Genomic DNA, 17,407 nt, shown 5'->3' on the forward strand with positions numbered 1-17,407 from the left:
GTGAAGTAACTTACCCCGAGCCAGTATCAGAGCCAGTGTTTCTGACACTAAGCCCCATGTTCTTTTCTTTGTGCTCCAGTGTTGGCACGCATCAGCGGGACCAAGATTGATAAAGCTTATGTTGGCTAAGTAACCAAGGTGGTTTTAAATTGTTTTTTTTCCCCAAGCTATCTTTTATGGGAGAGGACATGGTGGTGGTAATGGTATTAGTTCTCTTTCTGTTAAAACAGACTCTGAGAAGTCCTACAGTAAATAATACTGGTGACCAACATTTACTGAGCGTTTGGCGTTTTTCGCTCTGTGCCAGATGCTTCACATACATATCTCATTTTAATCCTCAAAATAATTCTATGAGATGAGTATTTTTATCTGAGGATTAGTGAGGTTCAGTAATTCCTCAGGGTTTACCTGATAGTGGAACCGAAACAGCTGAACAGCTGGACTCCCTAAATGACCATGTTAATTTGGCATGACTTAGCATTTCCTAAGCTTATTTGAAGGTGTCTTATCATGTCTTTATCTGACCTTTGCAGAACATAGTTTCTATATGTTGTTTAAATGATTTGGAGCAATTTGATATTCTGTTAGATTGTTAATTAGGGGCTTATTTCTTTCATATTTGTCCCCATGAAATAGATAAAGGGCTTCTTTCTTTCTCTCTAGAATTTTTCCTTGTAGTGAGTACTGTACTCCCTGTGTGTTCGCTGATGAAGTCAGCAGGGTTTCAGACTCTACTTTCCTGGTCATACACAAGTAACTTATTTTACCATTTCTAAATGGAGTGCATTAGCTCCAGGCCACGGAGAGCAAATTAGGAGAATAGGGAGATACATCACAGAGAAGGAGGCTGCTCTGAAAAATGCTATCTGCACCACTTGCCTGCACTCTTTTTTTTTTTCTTGCCTGCACTCTTCAGCTCTGTGGGCATAAATAGCATTCCAAGGCTTTTGCAGGATTAGGCCCTCTTTTCCACAGGTGAGCCTTGGGTTACTGAGTGAGGATGGATACAAAACAGCCTCTGTCTGGGCTTAAAGGCACTTGTGGGTTTCTGAGACCTTTCTGTAGCTACTGTAGGTCTTGTCACTTTTTTTTTTCTTTTTTTTAAGATTTATTTATCTCTTTTAGAGTGAGCGAGAGCATGAGTGTGAGGAGCACTGGGAGAGGGAGAGGGAATCTTATGCAGACTCCATGCAGAGTGCAGAGCCTAATGCAGGGCTCAATCCTACCACCCTCAAATCACAACCTGAACCAAAACCAAGAGTTGGACACTTAACCGACTGAGCCACTCAGGCGCCGCATGCCACTTCTGTACAGGGTAGAGAAATGAGAGCCTAGCCCTCCCACTGTGTTCTGAAACTGCAGACAGGATCAACAGCATCCATTTAAAGAAAGTATTCTGGAACCAGGCAGATACTGGGCCTCTTTTCCATTCTTTTTTTTCTTCTACCTGGGAACTTAGAGAATATTGGTAGCTTTCCAGTTCTTTCATGTGGTGGCATGAGCTTTTAAATGGGGATTGCAAAGGGCAGAGTTTGGAAATTGGATGAAAAAGCGTTAGGAGATTGTTTTCCTTATGGTAGGGGAACTGCTGGTTTATTTGTAGCAACTTTATTTGGAGATAAGAAAGTTGATTGAGGTGGTGGAAAGAGCCCTGGCTTTAGAGCTGGGTTCTAGTTCTGATTCTGTCTCTAACTCCCTGTGTGATCCTGGCAAGCCGTGTCACCTTTTCTGGGCATTGTTTTTTCTCAGTCACCTAATGAGACAGGTCAGATTTCAGTATCTACGAGAATCCTTCAAGGGTGCACGCCTCCTACTTTTGATGCCAAAATTGTAACTCATTTGGTCAATGCCTGGTGGGACATCTGATGTCATGTGGTGCATGAATGCTTAGTAATAACCATTTCTGTAGGAGAATGGCTTCTTTTGACATTGGTGATTAACTTGGTTGTTTTGACTTTGGGTCTTTTCTTGCCCACATACTCAGGGCAGATGACAGGTGACCCCAGCACAGTGACTAATGGGTGGAGGCCAGATGTGGTTCTCCTGGCTGAGAGTACCCTGAACATCTGAGGCTTATTCATGGGTATGATGAGCAGGGAGCATCCAAATGATTGCTGAAGGCAGGCAAAGCAGGGTTCCCTCAGCTTCACTCTACTGCCTGCCTGCCAGTAGCCCTGCCATGACCAGGTTCTTCAGAATTCCCACTTTGTGTTGAATTTGTGTAGGTGTCCCCTGGAATATGTTGTGTTTCCTGTGTGGTTCATGCTGAATGAAAAAGGAACAGCACTCTCCTCCTTTCTCCTAATCCTTGTATCTTTTGCTAGATGAACTCAGATGTGGATCTTGGGTCTTTGAAAGGACACCATCATTTATTTATTCATTCATTCATTCATTCAGTGACAGGCTATTATTGGGCCCTCCTTCCCATCAATACCTAAATCTTCTCTGTACTAGTCATGAGTGTACAGTTAGGCCTTTTTAGCATCTTTTGAGATGCCCAGGGTTCATGGCTCCTGTACTGAATACCCCCAGACCAGTGCAGGCAAATTTGTCTTCCTCAGCAACTCTTCAAAGAGAAGTCAAGTCTGCCTTTGACTAAGAGAAAGCAGCATGCTATCTAGTTGTATTGAACTGATATGTTCTCTGAAAATGGTTTCTGTACAGTCATTAACAGATGCCTTGCAGGAGGAGTTTCCAGTCCTGGGTGAATAGTTTTTCAACTGGTCTCTCTGTTTGATACGGTATCTCTTTTGTATTTTTCCTCCAAATAGCTATTTAGAGTGTCTAATGAAGCATCTGTCTGGAGACCAATGTTTATTTCAACATGGTTGGAGTTGTTTTTGCTTCAGCTTTCAGAGCCAATAAAGCTGGTTATTAGATTCTGTAATTGCTGCTGTAATTACTCTCTTGGAACTGGCAAAGGCATAATTAAATATGGAGATTCCAAGGACTATTTTTTTCCATCTAAAAGCAACCTCTTTAACTTTTATTGGCCTGAGTTAGATTTCCATTGTTAAAGCCACTGTGTTTATGAATGACACTGGGGTTCTTTGTCAGAAAAGAGATTTCTTTGGACACCTCTTTGAATATTTGGTTTAGATGGAACTCCTTGTTAACCCAGTACTTGTTTTTTTTTTCCTCCCATTTTCCCCCTAGTTTTATTGAGATATAATTGACATAACATTATACTAGTTTTAGCTATACAACATAATGATTTGATATATGTATTATGAAATGATTACCACGATAAGTTAACATCTAACACCTCACATAGATTTTTTTTTTGTTTTTTGTTTTTGTTTTTGTTTCTGTTTTTGTTTTTGTTTTGTAATAAGAACCCTGTACTTGCTTTTTAACCCAACCTCAGAAATTTGGAGATGTATAATGCAAGGCACTAAGAGCCAGCACATATTTATATAAAACATTAGGCTTGGCCCCTTAAACTTTGGCCATATGTAGAAGTAAATTCCGGTGGTCAGAAGTAAGGTTGAGATGGATGATATTTTATTTAAGTATAACAGTATGCAGAAAGAATGGCATTCAACTCCTTTAGTTTGGCCTAAGTTATATACTTCACCACTCTTCCACGTTTCTAAGATACAGAGTGGTTTAAGTGCTATGAATATTTATGTTTACACGTATTCTTGTAGCCCAAATGGTGACCTCATGTCTAATTACTTTTTTTTTTTTTTAAGGTTTTATTTATTGAGAGGGAGGTCATGCAAACAGGAGGGGCAGAGGGAGAGAGAGAATCACAAGCAGGCTCCATCCATGCTCAGCACAGAGCCTGACACTGGGATCAATCCCATGACCCTGAGATCACGTCCTGAGCCAAAACCAAGAGTCAGATGTTTAACTGACTGAGCCACCTAGGTGCTGCTAATTTCAAGATCACGTCAGGGTGCCTGGGTGGCTTAGTTGGTTAAGCATCTGCCTTCAGCTTGGGTCATGATCTCAGGGTCCTGGAATTGAACCCTGGGTCGGACTCCCTGCTCAGTGAGGAGTCTGCTCCTCCTTCTCCCTTTGCCCCTCCCCCAGCTTGTGCTCTCACTCTCTCTCTCAAATAAATAAATAAATAAATAAATAAATAAATAAATAAATAAAATCTTTTTTAAAAAAATTTCAAGATTACATTACATAGGGGCACCTGGGTGGCACAGTTGGTTAAGTTTTGGCTCAGGTCCTGATCTCAGGGTCATGAGATTGAACCCCGAGGTGGGCCCCATGCTCAGTGAGGAATCTACTTGAGACTTTCTCTCCCTCACCCTCTGCCTCTCTTAACTTAAATAAATAAATAGATCTTTAATAAAAAGATTGCTCATGAACCATGTATGAAGGGAGAAAATGAATCATGTACCCTTTCTCTTTGGAGTTCTTAACTAGCTAAGACATACACACAGGAGTTAGATTGGGGAAATAAATCAACTTTCCCTGCCAGGCACCATCCTGGAGAGTTTACTACATGGAGAAGACTGTGTGAACCCTGCAGGCAGGGGATGGAAACCCGAAAGGGCCAGGCTGATTACTCAGGCCCTTTTCTTCCTCCCTGAAAACATACCTTATGGTGAGAATGAAGGGAAGGGCAAGTGCTTACAAGAGTTCCTATTTTATGGGCCAGGAGGGATGCAGAGAAAAAATCCTATCCAATGATTGTTTTAGCCAGTGTTTCAATGAGACATTATCATTTCTCCTTCGAGTCACAGGTACACAGGAGATAAAATATGGGTGTACCACACACGAGGAACCCTGCATAAAATACATGAAAAACTTAAAATACAGATGAAATTAGAGATTCAGTTTAATATATATGAAGCACTTTATACCAGCCATTGTACTAGATGTTGGTCTATAAACATGAATAATGTAAACATTTCATTCATGGGGTGACTCTTGCTTACCTCCCTGGTATGTTCAGGTTATTTGCTTCCAGATCATTTATTGCTTGGGAAGTTTTAGAAGTAATGTGGCGATTGGAGCAATATAAGATTGGCATACGAGGAGTCACTGCCAAATGAAAATGTATTAGAGGGGGACACCTGGGTGGCTTAGTGGTTGAGCATCTGCCTTTGGCTCAGGGTGTGATCCCAGAGTCGAGACTCTGGGATCAAGTCCCACGTCGGGCTCCCTGCATGGAGCCTGCTTCTCCCTCTGCCTGTGTCTCTGCCTCTCTCTCTCTCAGTCTGTGTCTCTCATGAATAAACAAATAAAATATTTTTTAAAAAAGAAAAGAAAATGTAGTAGAGGGATGCCTGGGTGGCTCAGCAGTTAAGCGTCTGCCTTCAGCTAGGGCATGATCCTGGGGTCCCGGGATCGAGTCCCACACAGGGCTCCCTGCATGGAGCCTGCTTCTCCCTCTGCCTGTGTCTCTGCCTCTCTCTCTGTATCTCTCATGAATAAATAAATAAAATCTTAAAAAAAAAAAAAAAAAAAAAACGTATTATAGGAAAAGTTAAAGCAGTTCTAAAATTAACATATTAATAGAGAAAGGATAAACTTGGTTTTAAAGTCAGAGTGTATGGGGAATCTAGTGTTATTTTTTTTAAAGATTTTTATTTGTTTATTCATGAGAGACACAGAGAGAGAGAGGCAGAGACACACAGGCAGAGGGAGAAGCAGGCTCCATGCAAAGAGCCCGATGTGGGACTCGATCCTGGGACCCCAGGATCATGCCCTGAGCTGAAGGCAGACGCTTAACTGCTGAGGCACCCAGGTGTCCCCAAACTTAGTGTTAAACTATTCACAGATGACTTGCTTCTGGGTTGGGGTTTTAATATGTTTTTTTTTTTTTAATTTTTTTATTTATTTATTTATGATAGTCACAGAGAGAGAGAGACAGGCAGAGACACAGGCAGAGGGAGAAGCAGGCTCCATGCACCGGGAGCCCGATGTGGGACTCGATCCCGGGTCTCCAGGATCGCGCCCTGGGCCAAAGGCAGGCGCCAAACCGCTGCGCCACCCAGGGATCCCTGGGTTGGGGTTTTATATGAAGCAGAGCAGCTCCCTCACTGTGATTTATTGAAAGTCAGCCTTTTACACAGGGTTTGGAAAAAAAGAGACCCGAGAACAAAATTTGAAAAAAAAAAAGAAAAAGAACAAAAATCAGAATGTAGCTGACTATATAAAATCAAGGCTCCTGCTACACTCAGGACACTAGAAAGCAAGGCAGATGTGTCATCTCATTGTTCATTCCTGAGAACTCTTCCAGTGTCACTTGCCATCATTCTGAGCCTGTGTGGGAAGAGCAGAGACCTGAGGATTTACGCAGACCAGTGGTTGAGCCCTCTCCTCTCCACATAACAGCAGTGTGACTTAGATGGGCCATTTCACCATTCTTATTCCCAGTCTCTTTTGTTAGCATAGATCTGGGATCTCTTGGGCACCTGGGTGGCTAGGTCAGTTGGGCATCTGCCTTTAGCTTGGGTCATAATCCCAGGGTGCTGGGATTGAGTTCTGCGTTTGGCTCCTTTTTTTTTTTTTTTTTTTTTAAGATTTTATTATTTATTTATTCATGAGAGACAGAGAGAGAGAGAGAGAGAGAGAGAGGCACAGGCAGAGGGAGAAGCAGGCTCCATGCAGGGAGCCCGACATGGGACTCAATCCCAGGACCCCAGGATCACGCCCTGGGCCGAAGGCAGCACTAAACCGCTGAGCCACCCAGGCTGCCCTGCGTTGGGCTCCTTGCTCAGCAGGGAGCCTGCTTCTCCCTCTCCCTCTGCCTCTGCCTCTGCCTCTGCCTCTGCCTGCCACTCCCTCTGCTTATACTCTTTCTGTGTCAAATAAAAAAATAAAATGTTTAAAAGAAAAAAAAATCTGGGATCTTTGCTCTATGACTGGGTGTAGGAAGATTAAATGAGAAAGTGGATGGGACTGCCTCAGCCATTTTGCTTGTTTACCGCACAGTAGGCAGTTGGACACCTTGTTCACTTTACTCGTAAACATGAGAGGCAAATTTTTTTAAAGATTTTATTTATTTATTCCTGAGAAACACAAAGAGAGAGAGTCAGAGACATAGGCAGAGGGAGAAGCAGGCTCCATGCAGAGAGCCCAATGTAGGCTTGATCTCGGGACTCCAGGATCACGCCCTGGGCTGAAGGCAGATTCTCAACCACTCAGCCACCCAGGCATCCTGGGAGGCAAATTTTTATAGGCTGGGCTATGCCATGGGTAGTGGGGGTCCCCCTGAGGCAGACCTGGGAAAGAGGCATCTGTGTGGGACATTGGCCTGAAAAGACTTGAGAATCACATGTTGATTCGAATGTATCTGAGCTGGTTTCTGTGGAAAGGCAACACTAAGGAAGGCACAAGGGAGCAACCCCTGAGCACTTACATACCAGGCTGTCTTCCCTCTGCCATCATGGTCAATGGCATGACCAAAGGACTCTAGAATGTGGTCTGTGATGACAACCCCAGTCCCTTGCAGGATCTTACAGGCCGTATTAAACCACATGGAGGCTTTTTCTTGTAGAAATAGGGAGCTATTGAGAGTTTTTAAACAAAGGAATGACATGGTTGGATTTACCTTCCCTCATCTGTGTTCCCACAGTCTCCTTGACACTCCCCTTCAAGGCAGGATCCTGCCTTTTTCATTAAGTGGAAAGCACAACAGAATGGCAGAGCATAAACTTTGGGGTTCCACACTTGGGTTACATATCTGGTGACCTGGATGATGTAACCTCTCTGAATCTGTTTCCTCATCTGCTGATGGTCATTTCTACCTTTAAAGGATCACGCCCTGGGCCAAAGGCAGGCGCTAAACTGCTTAGCCACCCAGGGATCCCCTCTTTCTGGCTTTGATGCTCATCTAAGATGTGTACTAACGATACCTTTCGGTGCAAAGACAGTAAGGGGAAGGCACCTTGGATTGTGAGTAGAGAGATGTGCTTTTGCCTCCTGCTCTGCCACAGATTCACCTTGGTCAAATTGCTTATTCTGACTGGATCTAAGAACAAGATGATCTTGGGATCCCTGGGTGGCACAGCGGTTTGGCGCCTGCCTTTGGCCCAGGGCGCGATCTTGGAGACCCAGGATCGAATCCCACACCAGGCTCCGGGTGCATGGAGCCTGCTTCTCCCTCTGCCTGTGTCTCTGCCTCTCTCTCTCTCTGTGACTATCATAAATAAATAAAAAATTTTTTAAAATTAAAAGAAAGAAAAGAACAAGATGATCTCTACAGCCTTAACATGCCAGGAAGGATAGATAGATGATGACGTTGACGTGACCAAATGTCAGACTCTAGATTTGTCCCTGGCAGGGAATTCTGTCTTTCTTTTCTATGATAGAGAATGCTACAGTAACCATCTCTGGGCATGGGGGTTTTTGCTCTTGTTGAATACATTTCCAGAAGGAAATTACTGGGTCATAGGGCAGCAACACCATTATGGCTATTGCTATGTGTTGCCATATTGCTTTTCAGAATCAGTATATCAACTTAGAGTTGTCAGCTATGTGTGAGAGAGCATTTTAACCCCATCTTATCCAGTATCTGGTATAGTCATTATTATTTTTATAACTTTATTGGCATAAAATGATACTTCAAAGCTGCTTTATAATAATTAGAAGTGCTGGTTTTTGGGTGTCCACTATGTTTAAGTTGTGCTAGGTGTTTACATATATCTCATCTCCTCACAATGAGCCTATCAGGGAAGCTGAGTAGCTCACCTAAGGTTCAAACCTAAAGCAGTAATGGCCTCAAAACACATCCTCTATCTCGGTGCCTTTCCATACTTTGGTTAGTGAGGTGATGGTTACACGACATGAACTTTAGCTTGTGTGCTTCGCTGCATTTTGAAGTATGTGAATTTTGAATAGTTTTCTTAGAAAATTGAATATGCTCTTTGTGTAGAAGAGATTATTAACCCTGTGTTACAGTGGAAGCAACAACAGAGGTGCGTTTATTACAATTAGGGCGAAGACTCAAGTGAACTCTAGGATTTCTGGTATCTAGGCTCTCTGAAACCCTATTTTCTCTCTCATGCAGCGGCCCTCCAGGCACTGAAGCGCAAGAAGAGGTATGAAAAGCAGCTGGCGCAGATCGACGGCACACTATCAACCATCGAGTTTCAGCGGGAAGCCCTGGAGAATGCCAATACCAACACCGAGGTGCTCAAGAACATGGGCTATGCTGCTAAGGCGATGAAGGCTGCCCATGACAACATGTATGTGGCTACCCACTTTTGGAGGGGGGGGCACCCTTGTGGCAGGGCAATGCTGGCCCTGGAATGCCTCAATTCCTGGGCATGGCCTTGGGCGACCCTTTGATTTATCTGTTCAAACACCTGAGTTTGTTTTAATTTGCATTCTTTTTTAGAACTCCTTTTATTTTTTATTTAAAATCAATTAGCCAACATACAGTACATACTAGTTTCAGATGTAGTGTTCAATGATTCATCAGTTGTTTATAACAGCCAGTGCTTTTCTTCAAATTTTTTAAGGATTTATTTATTTGAGAGAGATTAAGTTGAGAGAGAGAGAGAGAGAGAGACATGAGTGGGGAGAGAGAGAGGGAGAAGCAGACTCCGCGCCGAGCAGGGAACCTGACATGGGGCTCGATCCCTGGATCGACCTGAGCTGAAGGCAGACACTAAACTGTCAGAGCCACCCAGGTGCCCCTAACACCCAGTGCTTTTAAAATGGGTTATGGGGGATCCCTGGGTGGCTCAGCGGTTTAGCGCTTGCCTTTGGCCCAGGGCGCAATCCTGGAGTCCCAGGATCGAGTCCCGTGTCGGGCTCCCGGCGTGGAGCCTGCTTCTCCCCTCTGCCTGTGTCTCTGCCTCTCTCTCTCTCTCTCTCTGTGTATGTGTGTGTGTCTATCACGAATAAATAAATAAAATCTTAAAAAAATAAGTAAAATAAAATAAAATGGGTTATGTACCCTGTTGCCTAAAGGCAGATCTTGGGGCTCCTGGGTGGCTCAGTTAGTTAAGCATGCAGCTCTTGATCTCAATTCAGGTCTTGATCTCAGGGTCATTGGCTTGAACCCAGTGTAGAGCCACTTAAAAAAAAGAAGAGGGATCCCTGGGTGGCGCAGCGGTTTAGCGCCTGCCTTTGGCCCAGGGCGGCGCGATCCTAGAGACCCGGGATCGAATCCCACGTCGGGCTCCCGGTGCATGGAGCCTGCTTCTCCCTCTGCCTGTGTCTCTGCCTCTCTCTCTCTCTCTCTGTGACTATCATAAATAAATAAAAATTAAAAAAAAAAAAAGAAGAAGAAAAAGATCTCATGGAATGGAACAATATTTCTAAGTAATTTAGGATTCTTCTGATGAGCAGAGTTTCTAGCCAGTAAGGTCCTTAGAAAGTCTTCTCACCCAGGCCTCTGATTATCACGGTAGAAGTTATGTCCCAGAGAGGGGAGGTGGATGGTCATTGGACGGAGTTTCCTAAGTTAGGTCCCTGTCTGCTCCATTTCTGTGTTCTTCTAGCACAGAGCTAAGATGCCTAGCACAGAGCATATCTCTGTAACCCACTGTGCATGCTTTGAAGTATATGTGTATATATTAAACTGATTAATTGTGTGTTTATAAGAATGACAGTAGATAGAAAGTAATTCTGCATGTTTGCCTTTCTTTGGGGGCCTAGTGAAGGAGCCATAAGTGGATTTGAGTAGATGGGAAGGGAGCACAACTATATTTTGTGATTTTATCTCTTCCTGTACAGAGTTACAGAGTTGCCTTTGAGCTTGAAGAAGAGCTGTTGGCCCAGGAGTTAAAGTTCTGTAGTCTCATCTGACATATTTATTACTAGCTTACATGTGAAATCATGAATGTGGCATCTAACTTTACTAATAAGCTTTATTTTCTTGGGATGTTGGACTAGATTATGCCTAAGAATACTCCGTCCTTTTGATTCTGTGATTCTCTTCTAAAAAGGGGAGGAAGGGGATGGCTCAGTCAGTTAAGCATCTGCCTTCAGCTCAGGTCATGATCCCAGGGTCCTGGAATTGAGCCCCACATCCCTCTCCCTGCTGAAAGGGGAGCCTGCTTCTCCCTCTACCCCTCCCCCTGCTCTCTCTCTCTCTCTCTCAAATAAATAAATAAAATCTTAAAAAAAAATAAAAGGGGGAAGAAGATATAAAGACAAAAAAATAATTCCTCATAGGGAAAAAAATAATTCCTCATAGGGAATAATTACAGAAGTAGGGCTAGGAAGCAGATTGTGTGCAATAGGGTTTCTGTTCCTGCCTCAAAGGCCCTTTTTACACAGACTGTCCAATATGACATCTGTCCATTTCATTTAAAGGGACATCGATAAAGTTGATGAATTAATGCAGGACATTGCTGACCAGCAAGAACTTGCAGAGGAGATTTCAACAGCTATTTCAAAACCTGTAGGATTTGGAGAAGAGTTTGATGAGGTGAGTGGTTTCATGCAGTTCACACAAGCCTCACAAATGACACCTGGGCCAGGCCGTCCTTTAATGTGCTGTTGCAGGCTCTGTGGCAGAATGTGTGTGGTTTAGAAATCACCAGTTTTCATCCTTCCAGAGACTGGGACTTAAATAGGGCATAGTATTAGCTCTCCCTAATTCTGATTTTTGAGAGATGGCTTTCACTCTTTGAGATAGAAGCTTAGGTTGAGTAAAGGGACCTTCATAGGGACTCTTCAGCAGGTTTCAAGTCATTGATTGGTTTCAATAAATAATTAATTTACACATTTCATGGTGGACTCTGGGCTGAGAGCCGTGGCAGCTGAGGTGACCATTTTTTGGAGAACTTTATGGGATTTGCCCTTGGGCAGCTGATTTGAGGTGAAGATGAAGCCCAGGAAGGAGCATTTATATCTGACCCCTGAGGGGTTCATCTGAAACTTGGCCCCCTAGCAGTTTCTACTATAGCAGTTGAGATTTTGAGTCTCTTAGGGTTTTAAATTACAATAAAAGGCCCTGTTGAAGGTGTTTCAATCTGTGTTAATTTGAGTCTGCTGAAGGTCAGGTTCTCTCCCCTGAACCCAATTCTTTGTGCTGATTCCCACCATAAGGCTGAGAAAACAGCCTTGTGGGTCTTATACTTGGTTCCCAGCACCAGGGTTTTCATGGTTTCAGACTGAAATTTGATGGACTAGTCAAGTTAATTTTAATTTAGCAAATATTCCTGAATATTCACTGAGTGTGCCCAGTTCTGAGATAAAGAAGAATGAAAAGATATAGTCCCTCCTCTCAAAATGCTGACAACTAGCGTAAGATACTGAATATAGACTCTAACTGCTTGATAGTGTATTATGTTCACCAGTAGAACCGTGTTTAGAGTTTGAGTCACACAGTATGGACCTGGAGTTCATCTCCCTTCTGATCTTAGAAGGGGTGTGTGTCCTCTTAAGTTACCTAGAAAGAAGGACCTCTGCAGGGAGTACAATGCCCAGGAACATCCCTCTCACTCTTGTGTTTCCTTTACCAGGATGAACTCATGGCAGAATTAGAAGAACTAGAACAGGAAGAACTAGACAAGAATTTGCTGGAAATCAGTGGACCCGAAACAGTCCCTCTACCAAATGTTCCCTCTATAACCTTACCATCAAAACCCAGTGAGTACTTCTTACCCAGTCATGACATACCCCTAGTGCCATGTAGTGGGTAATCTTGAGGTTGGCTGACCTCAGTTTGGGTCCTGAGTCTGCCCAGGATTCAGAATCACAGAAGATCTGTTTTGACGGCCACAGAGACATCATCACCTGTCTTTTCCTAGTTTCTCTATAGAACAGAGTTCTTTAACCTCAGCACTATTGACACAGCCAGGTGATTCTTTGGGTTGGGGGTGGGGGTTGTTTTATGCACTAGAGATATTTACGTAGCACTCCTGGGCTCTGTCTTCCCCAAGTTGTGACAACCAAAAATGTCTCCAGATACTGCCAGATGTCCCCTGCAGGGTGTGGGGGGATCACCCCAGTTAGGAACCACTATTCCAGAATGATTTTTCCTATGTCACCAAATAAGAAAAAGTTTTAGGCCCTGGGAGAAGGTGTGAAAGTTTAATTCCAGGACCAGCTCTTGGTTCCTGTCTAATACCCCGTGCTGTGCACCCCTGTAAAAACGTGGAGCCTCAGAGGCAGCCACTGTGGGAAAGAAACAGCTCTGGCTTTTTTTAGACGCCTGGTTCTATCAGACTTTCATTTCCTTCTGTCTGCTCCTTCTTTCCACTTCCTCGTCATTATTTCACCCTCGGGTAGAAGTATCCCTCACCACACTTCTACTAAAGGTACTGGGGAAAAAAAAATAAAAATAAAAATAAATAAAGGTACTGGGGCGCCTGGGTGGCTCAGTCAGTAAACATCTGCCTTCAGCTCAGGTCATGATCCCAGGGTTCTGGGGTTGAGCCCCACGGTGGGCTCCCTGCTTAGCGGGAGCCTGCTTCTCCCTCTGCCTGCTGTTCCCCACGCTTGTGCTCTCTCTCTCTCAAATGAAAAAACAAAATCTTTTTAGAAAAGAAAGAAAAGGTAACAAAGTTTGATTCGGTGTGGAGAGAGAGCCTGGGGAGCAGTGTAACGAGGCTGTAGTCCTCCTAGCCTCCCATGAATCAAGAGGAAATGGCCCCTTAAGTTGAGTCAGCAGCCTGTGGTGGGTTCAGGCAAAGGGGGTCCAAACACTGTTTAAGGGGCACCTGTGGGTGTGGAGAGGTGGTTCAAGCCACTTGAGATGGGATCCCTGGGTGGCTCGGCAGTTGAGCGCCTGCCTTCGGCCCAGGGTGTGATCCTGGGGACCCAGGATCGAGGCCCGCTTCGGGCTCCCTGCGTGGAGCCTGCTTCTCCCTCTGCCTGTGTCTCTGCCTCTCTCTGTGTGTCTCTTGTGAATAAATAAATAAAATCTTAAAAAAAAAAAAGCCACTTGAGGTGAAGGGGGAATGCTGGCAAGGATTAGCTCTCTGGGGTTCTTCCTGATGTCCCCCTTCTCAAATGCCCTGCGACTGAAGCCTTCCCAGAATTCTGATGGGCTCTCTGTAGAATCCTTGTTTTGCCTGGCCCCGATGCGGGTGGAGGTGAGGTGCTGGGGAACGTGTGTTGCCTGTTATCTGGAGTTTTGTGTTGCAGCTTTCAGGCACAGAGAAACAGTCTGCTGATAGCCTGGTGAGGAGGCTGGGTGCAAGGGCAGGGCTGTTTTATAGACAGCCCTGGCACCCAGCCAGATGTGTTGAGAGCACTGTAACCAGCCCTCCTAAATAGCCTTTTCTCTTTTCACACAGCCAAGAAGAAGGAAGAGGAAGAGGATGACATGAAGGAATTGGAGAACTGGGCTGGATCCATGTAACTGGTCCAGTGCGGGCTGGGCCCAGACAGACTCTGGTGGCCTGTGCAGCGGGCAGGCGTGTGCGTGTGTGGGGCAGGCAGGACATGGTGCAGGCAGGTTCCATCGCTCCTGAATCCCCCTCCAAAGCAGTAGGGCCGCATCACTGCTCACTCTCTGCATAGCATGGTCTGCACCCAGCGGGATGGGGAGGGGGGAGGGGGGCGGGCGGGTGGGGTGGGAGGTGCCTGCTGTTTATAATGTTGAATTTCTGTAAAATAAACTGTATTTGCAAATCCAACATTGAGCTTCTGGACTACGCTAACTCCACTGCTGAACCTCAATGGAAAGGGTCGACCGTTCGCAATTGAAATGATCTGAAAATGTAGCCTCTGTCCTTTTAAGTCAGTTGACTTGTCGCACATCTCTTTGTAGATGTATGGTACTGGCAGAAAAGTTGTATGGTACTGGCAGAAAAGTTTTTTAAAAGCCATAGGCTTTTCCTTGTCCTTAGCTGTAATAATGCATCTGACTTTGGTTTCCTTGAGAACTGTATTTCTGTCCATCACCTGTGTACTGGCCCTTGTGTTTACCACTCTGCCTACCCCTCACTCCTACTCCCCTGGTCTTTTTGGAGTTTGTGACACTAATTTGAAATGGATGGTGTTCTCTTGAGAGCAAGTGAGATTGTAGAGTTAAATCCCAGCTATACATTTTTCTAACATAGCTCTAAGGTCCTTGTTGCTGTTTGTGATAACTGATAGATAACTCATTGGAAACATGTGCATACATTTATATTCAGATGAAATTATGGTTTGCACTGTCTATTAAATATCTCAATTAATTTTCATACTTTGCTGTTGTGTTCAATCAATCTGTCCTTTGCTTTGGGAGCTGACTTTTTCAAGGCTAGAAGGTGTCCAGTGGAGTCTGTGGAAACATATACAAGACTTGAGCATGATGTACATCAACAATTGGAACCAAAGAACAGAGTGCATCTTACTGGAAATGTTTTTTTAAGTTCTGGAGGTCATGGATCTGTGGCCTTCATCTTACTTGGGGACCCTGTGGGCACAGTTTAGGAATGAGTGGTTCTTACGCAGTTACAGGTCTTCCCTGGTTCTTCTCTGGCAGTGTCCATGGGACAACAGAGCCTCCACGTACTGGAAACCATGGTCTTCCTACTGACTAGGCCCACCCGGTGCATTGGTTTACTGAACCAATCTGGTACATTGGTGCACTGAAGAAAATGGCCTTTCCCAGAGAGAGAAAGTATAGGGCAGTGACTAACAATCTAGGACACAAGTGGTAGTCTCAGGTCTGCTATGACTCACCGTGTGACCTTGGCGCAGCCTTTTCCACTCTCTCTACTTTTTAGTCTTATACCCCCTGGAGAATCTGATGAACGCTGTGGACCTTCTTCAGAAAAGTGGGTCTATGAAGATTTGTTCTTAATTCTGCATGCCAATTGGCAGAATTTGAGAGGATCCTTTCTTAAATGCCCATCCCTAAACCTCTCAAGATTGAAATCACCTTGGGGTACCCGGGTGGCTCAGTCAGTTAAGCTGCCAACTCTGGATTTGGGCTCCAAGCCACTGGGCGTGGAGCCAGCTTGCGATTTTCTCTCCTTCTCCCTCTGCCCCTCTTCCCCAAAAAGGATGAAAATCACCCTGAATTCATAATGAAAACCCTGCCATTGCTCACTGGGCACAGTGGGGCAAGTTGCCAACTTTCCCTGAATCTCCTTTTCCTCGCTATGAAACAAGGAGGTGGGACCAGATCAGTGCAGGTCCTGTCTGTGAAGTTGCTGATGCCCAGTGCTTCACTCCTCATTTCTCATCTCCCCGGGCTGCCACACACAGGATTAGACTTGACCACCGTGGCTTGAAAACTCATGATTTGTGTGGAGGTTGGGTCTGGCTATTCAGAAGTTCTTTCTACCTCAAGAAGAATCTAGTGGCAACACTTGCTGCCAGCATCTACCGTTTCAGGTGGCAATTGGTGGGTAGCCCCTGGGCATCATTTGGTGTGGGGGATCTAGAGTGGACATTCTTAAGCTCTTCTCATCAGTTGCCTCAGAGGCTTCTCACCCCAAGTCTAGATGAGAAAAACTCACAGGCCCAACCATCCAGCTCTGGCAGGCCTGAACCCAGGTTCAGGGCAATGTCTGGGGCTTCTCTGAGAAAGAGCTGTTTATTCCTCTTACATGTGGGCCTTGTGCCAGGCTGCAGGTTGTCATGTTCAGTAATGCTCTTTCCTGTTCACAGGGTTCTCAGGCTGGAGAGAGAAGTTACAATGTCAGGATTCCTTGACTATAAGCTACAGATGACTCAATTGACTGGTATAAACAGTAAAGTCATCTACTTATCTGTTCAAAACTTACTCTGCAAATATTTACTGAGCACCTGCTGTGTGCCAGGCACTGTTCAAGATGCTGCGAGTGCATGCAACAGACAAAGTCCCTGCCCTTGAAGTGTTCACATTCTAATAATCTCAGGACAAGAAGTCTTGGGTTGGTGGAAGGTGGAATGGAAGTGGTGAGGGCATCAGGGGAGTCTGGGTTGGAGGCAGTGGCTCAACCTTGTCCTCAGGAACCAGGATCTTGGGACACCTGGGTGGCTCAGGGGTTAAGCGTCTGCCTTTGGCTCAGGGCATGATCCCAGAGTCCCGGGACTGAGTTCTGCATCAGGCTCCCTGCATGGAGCCTGCTTCTCCCTCTGCCTATGTCTCTGCTTCTCTCTCTGTGTCTCTCATGAATAAATAAATAAAATCTTAAAAAAAAAAAAAAAGCCAGGATGTTTGCATCCTTCTGCTCTGCTACCCTGCATACATTAGCTTTTCCTTATTGGGCTCGCTACCCATGGTCATTAGATGGCCTTTCATCACACACCAAGGATCTAGAAGCAGGAGGAGCAGCATAGCCAGATTTTCTTTTTTTTTTTTTTTTTTTTTCAGATTTTCTTTCACCTTGCCCATGTTAACAGGAGGCAAACCTTTCCCCGAAGACTCCACACAAGCTGTCCCTATATTTCATGGCCAAAACTATTGCATGGTTGTTTCTTGCTGTAAAGGAGTCTGGGAAAGCGGGGACTATATAAAAAGTTCCAATCAGGTTTCTCCCCTTGGGCTGGGGGTGGAGCCTCCCTTCTGAGCCCATTACAGTCTTTTAGGAAGGAAGAAGAGGAGATGGTTGCTGAG

General features: G+C 44.8%; 1 protein-coding gene across 1 annotated transcript in view; it reads left to right on the forward strand.

Annotated features, from left to right (window-relative positions):
• CHMP4B (charged multivesicular body protein 4B) overlaps positions 1-15,059 on the forward strand; it is a 54,231-nt gene extending 39,172 nt beyond the window's left edge. Inside the window, exons 2-5 of the mRNA XM_077872782.1 lie at positions 8,978-9,155; positions 11,236-11,350; positions 12,390-12,516; positions 14,169-15,059. Of these exons, the coding sequence (XP_077728908.1) occupies positions 8,978-9,155; positions 11,236-11,350; positions 12,390-12,516; positions 14,169-14,233 (485 nt within the window). The 3' untranslated portion in view covers positions 14,234-15,059. The remainder of the gene's footprint in view (positions 1-8,977; positions 9,156-11,235; positions 11,351-12,389; positions 12,517-14,168) is intronic.
• Positions 15,060-17,407: the final 2,348 nt, after the last annotated feature.

This window comes from Canis aureus, chromosome 26 (assembly GCF_053574225.1).
Source record: "Canis aureus isolate CA01 chromosome 26, VMU_Caureus_v.1.0, whole genome shotgun sequence".
Classification (NCBI taxonomy): Eukaryota; Metazoa; Chordata; class Mammalia; order Carnivora; family Canidae; genus Canis; species Canis aureus.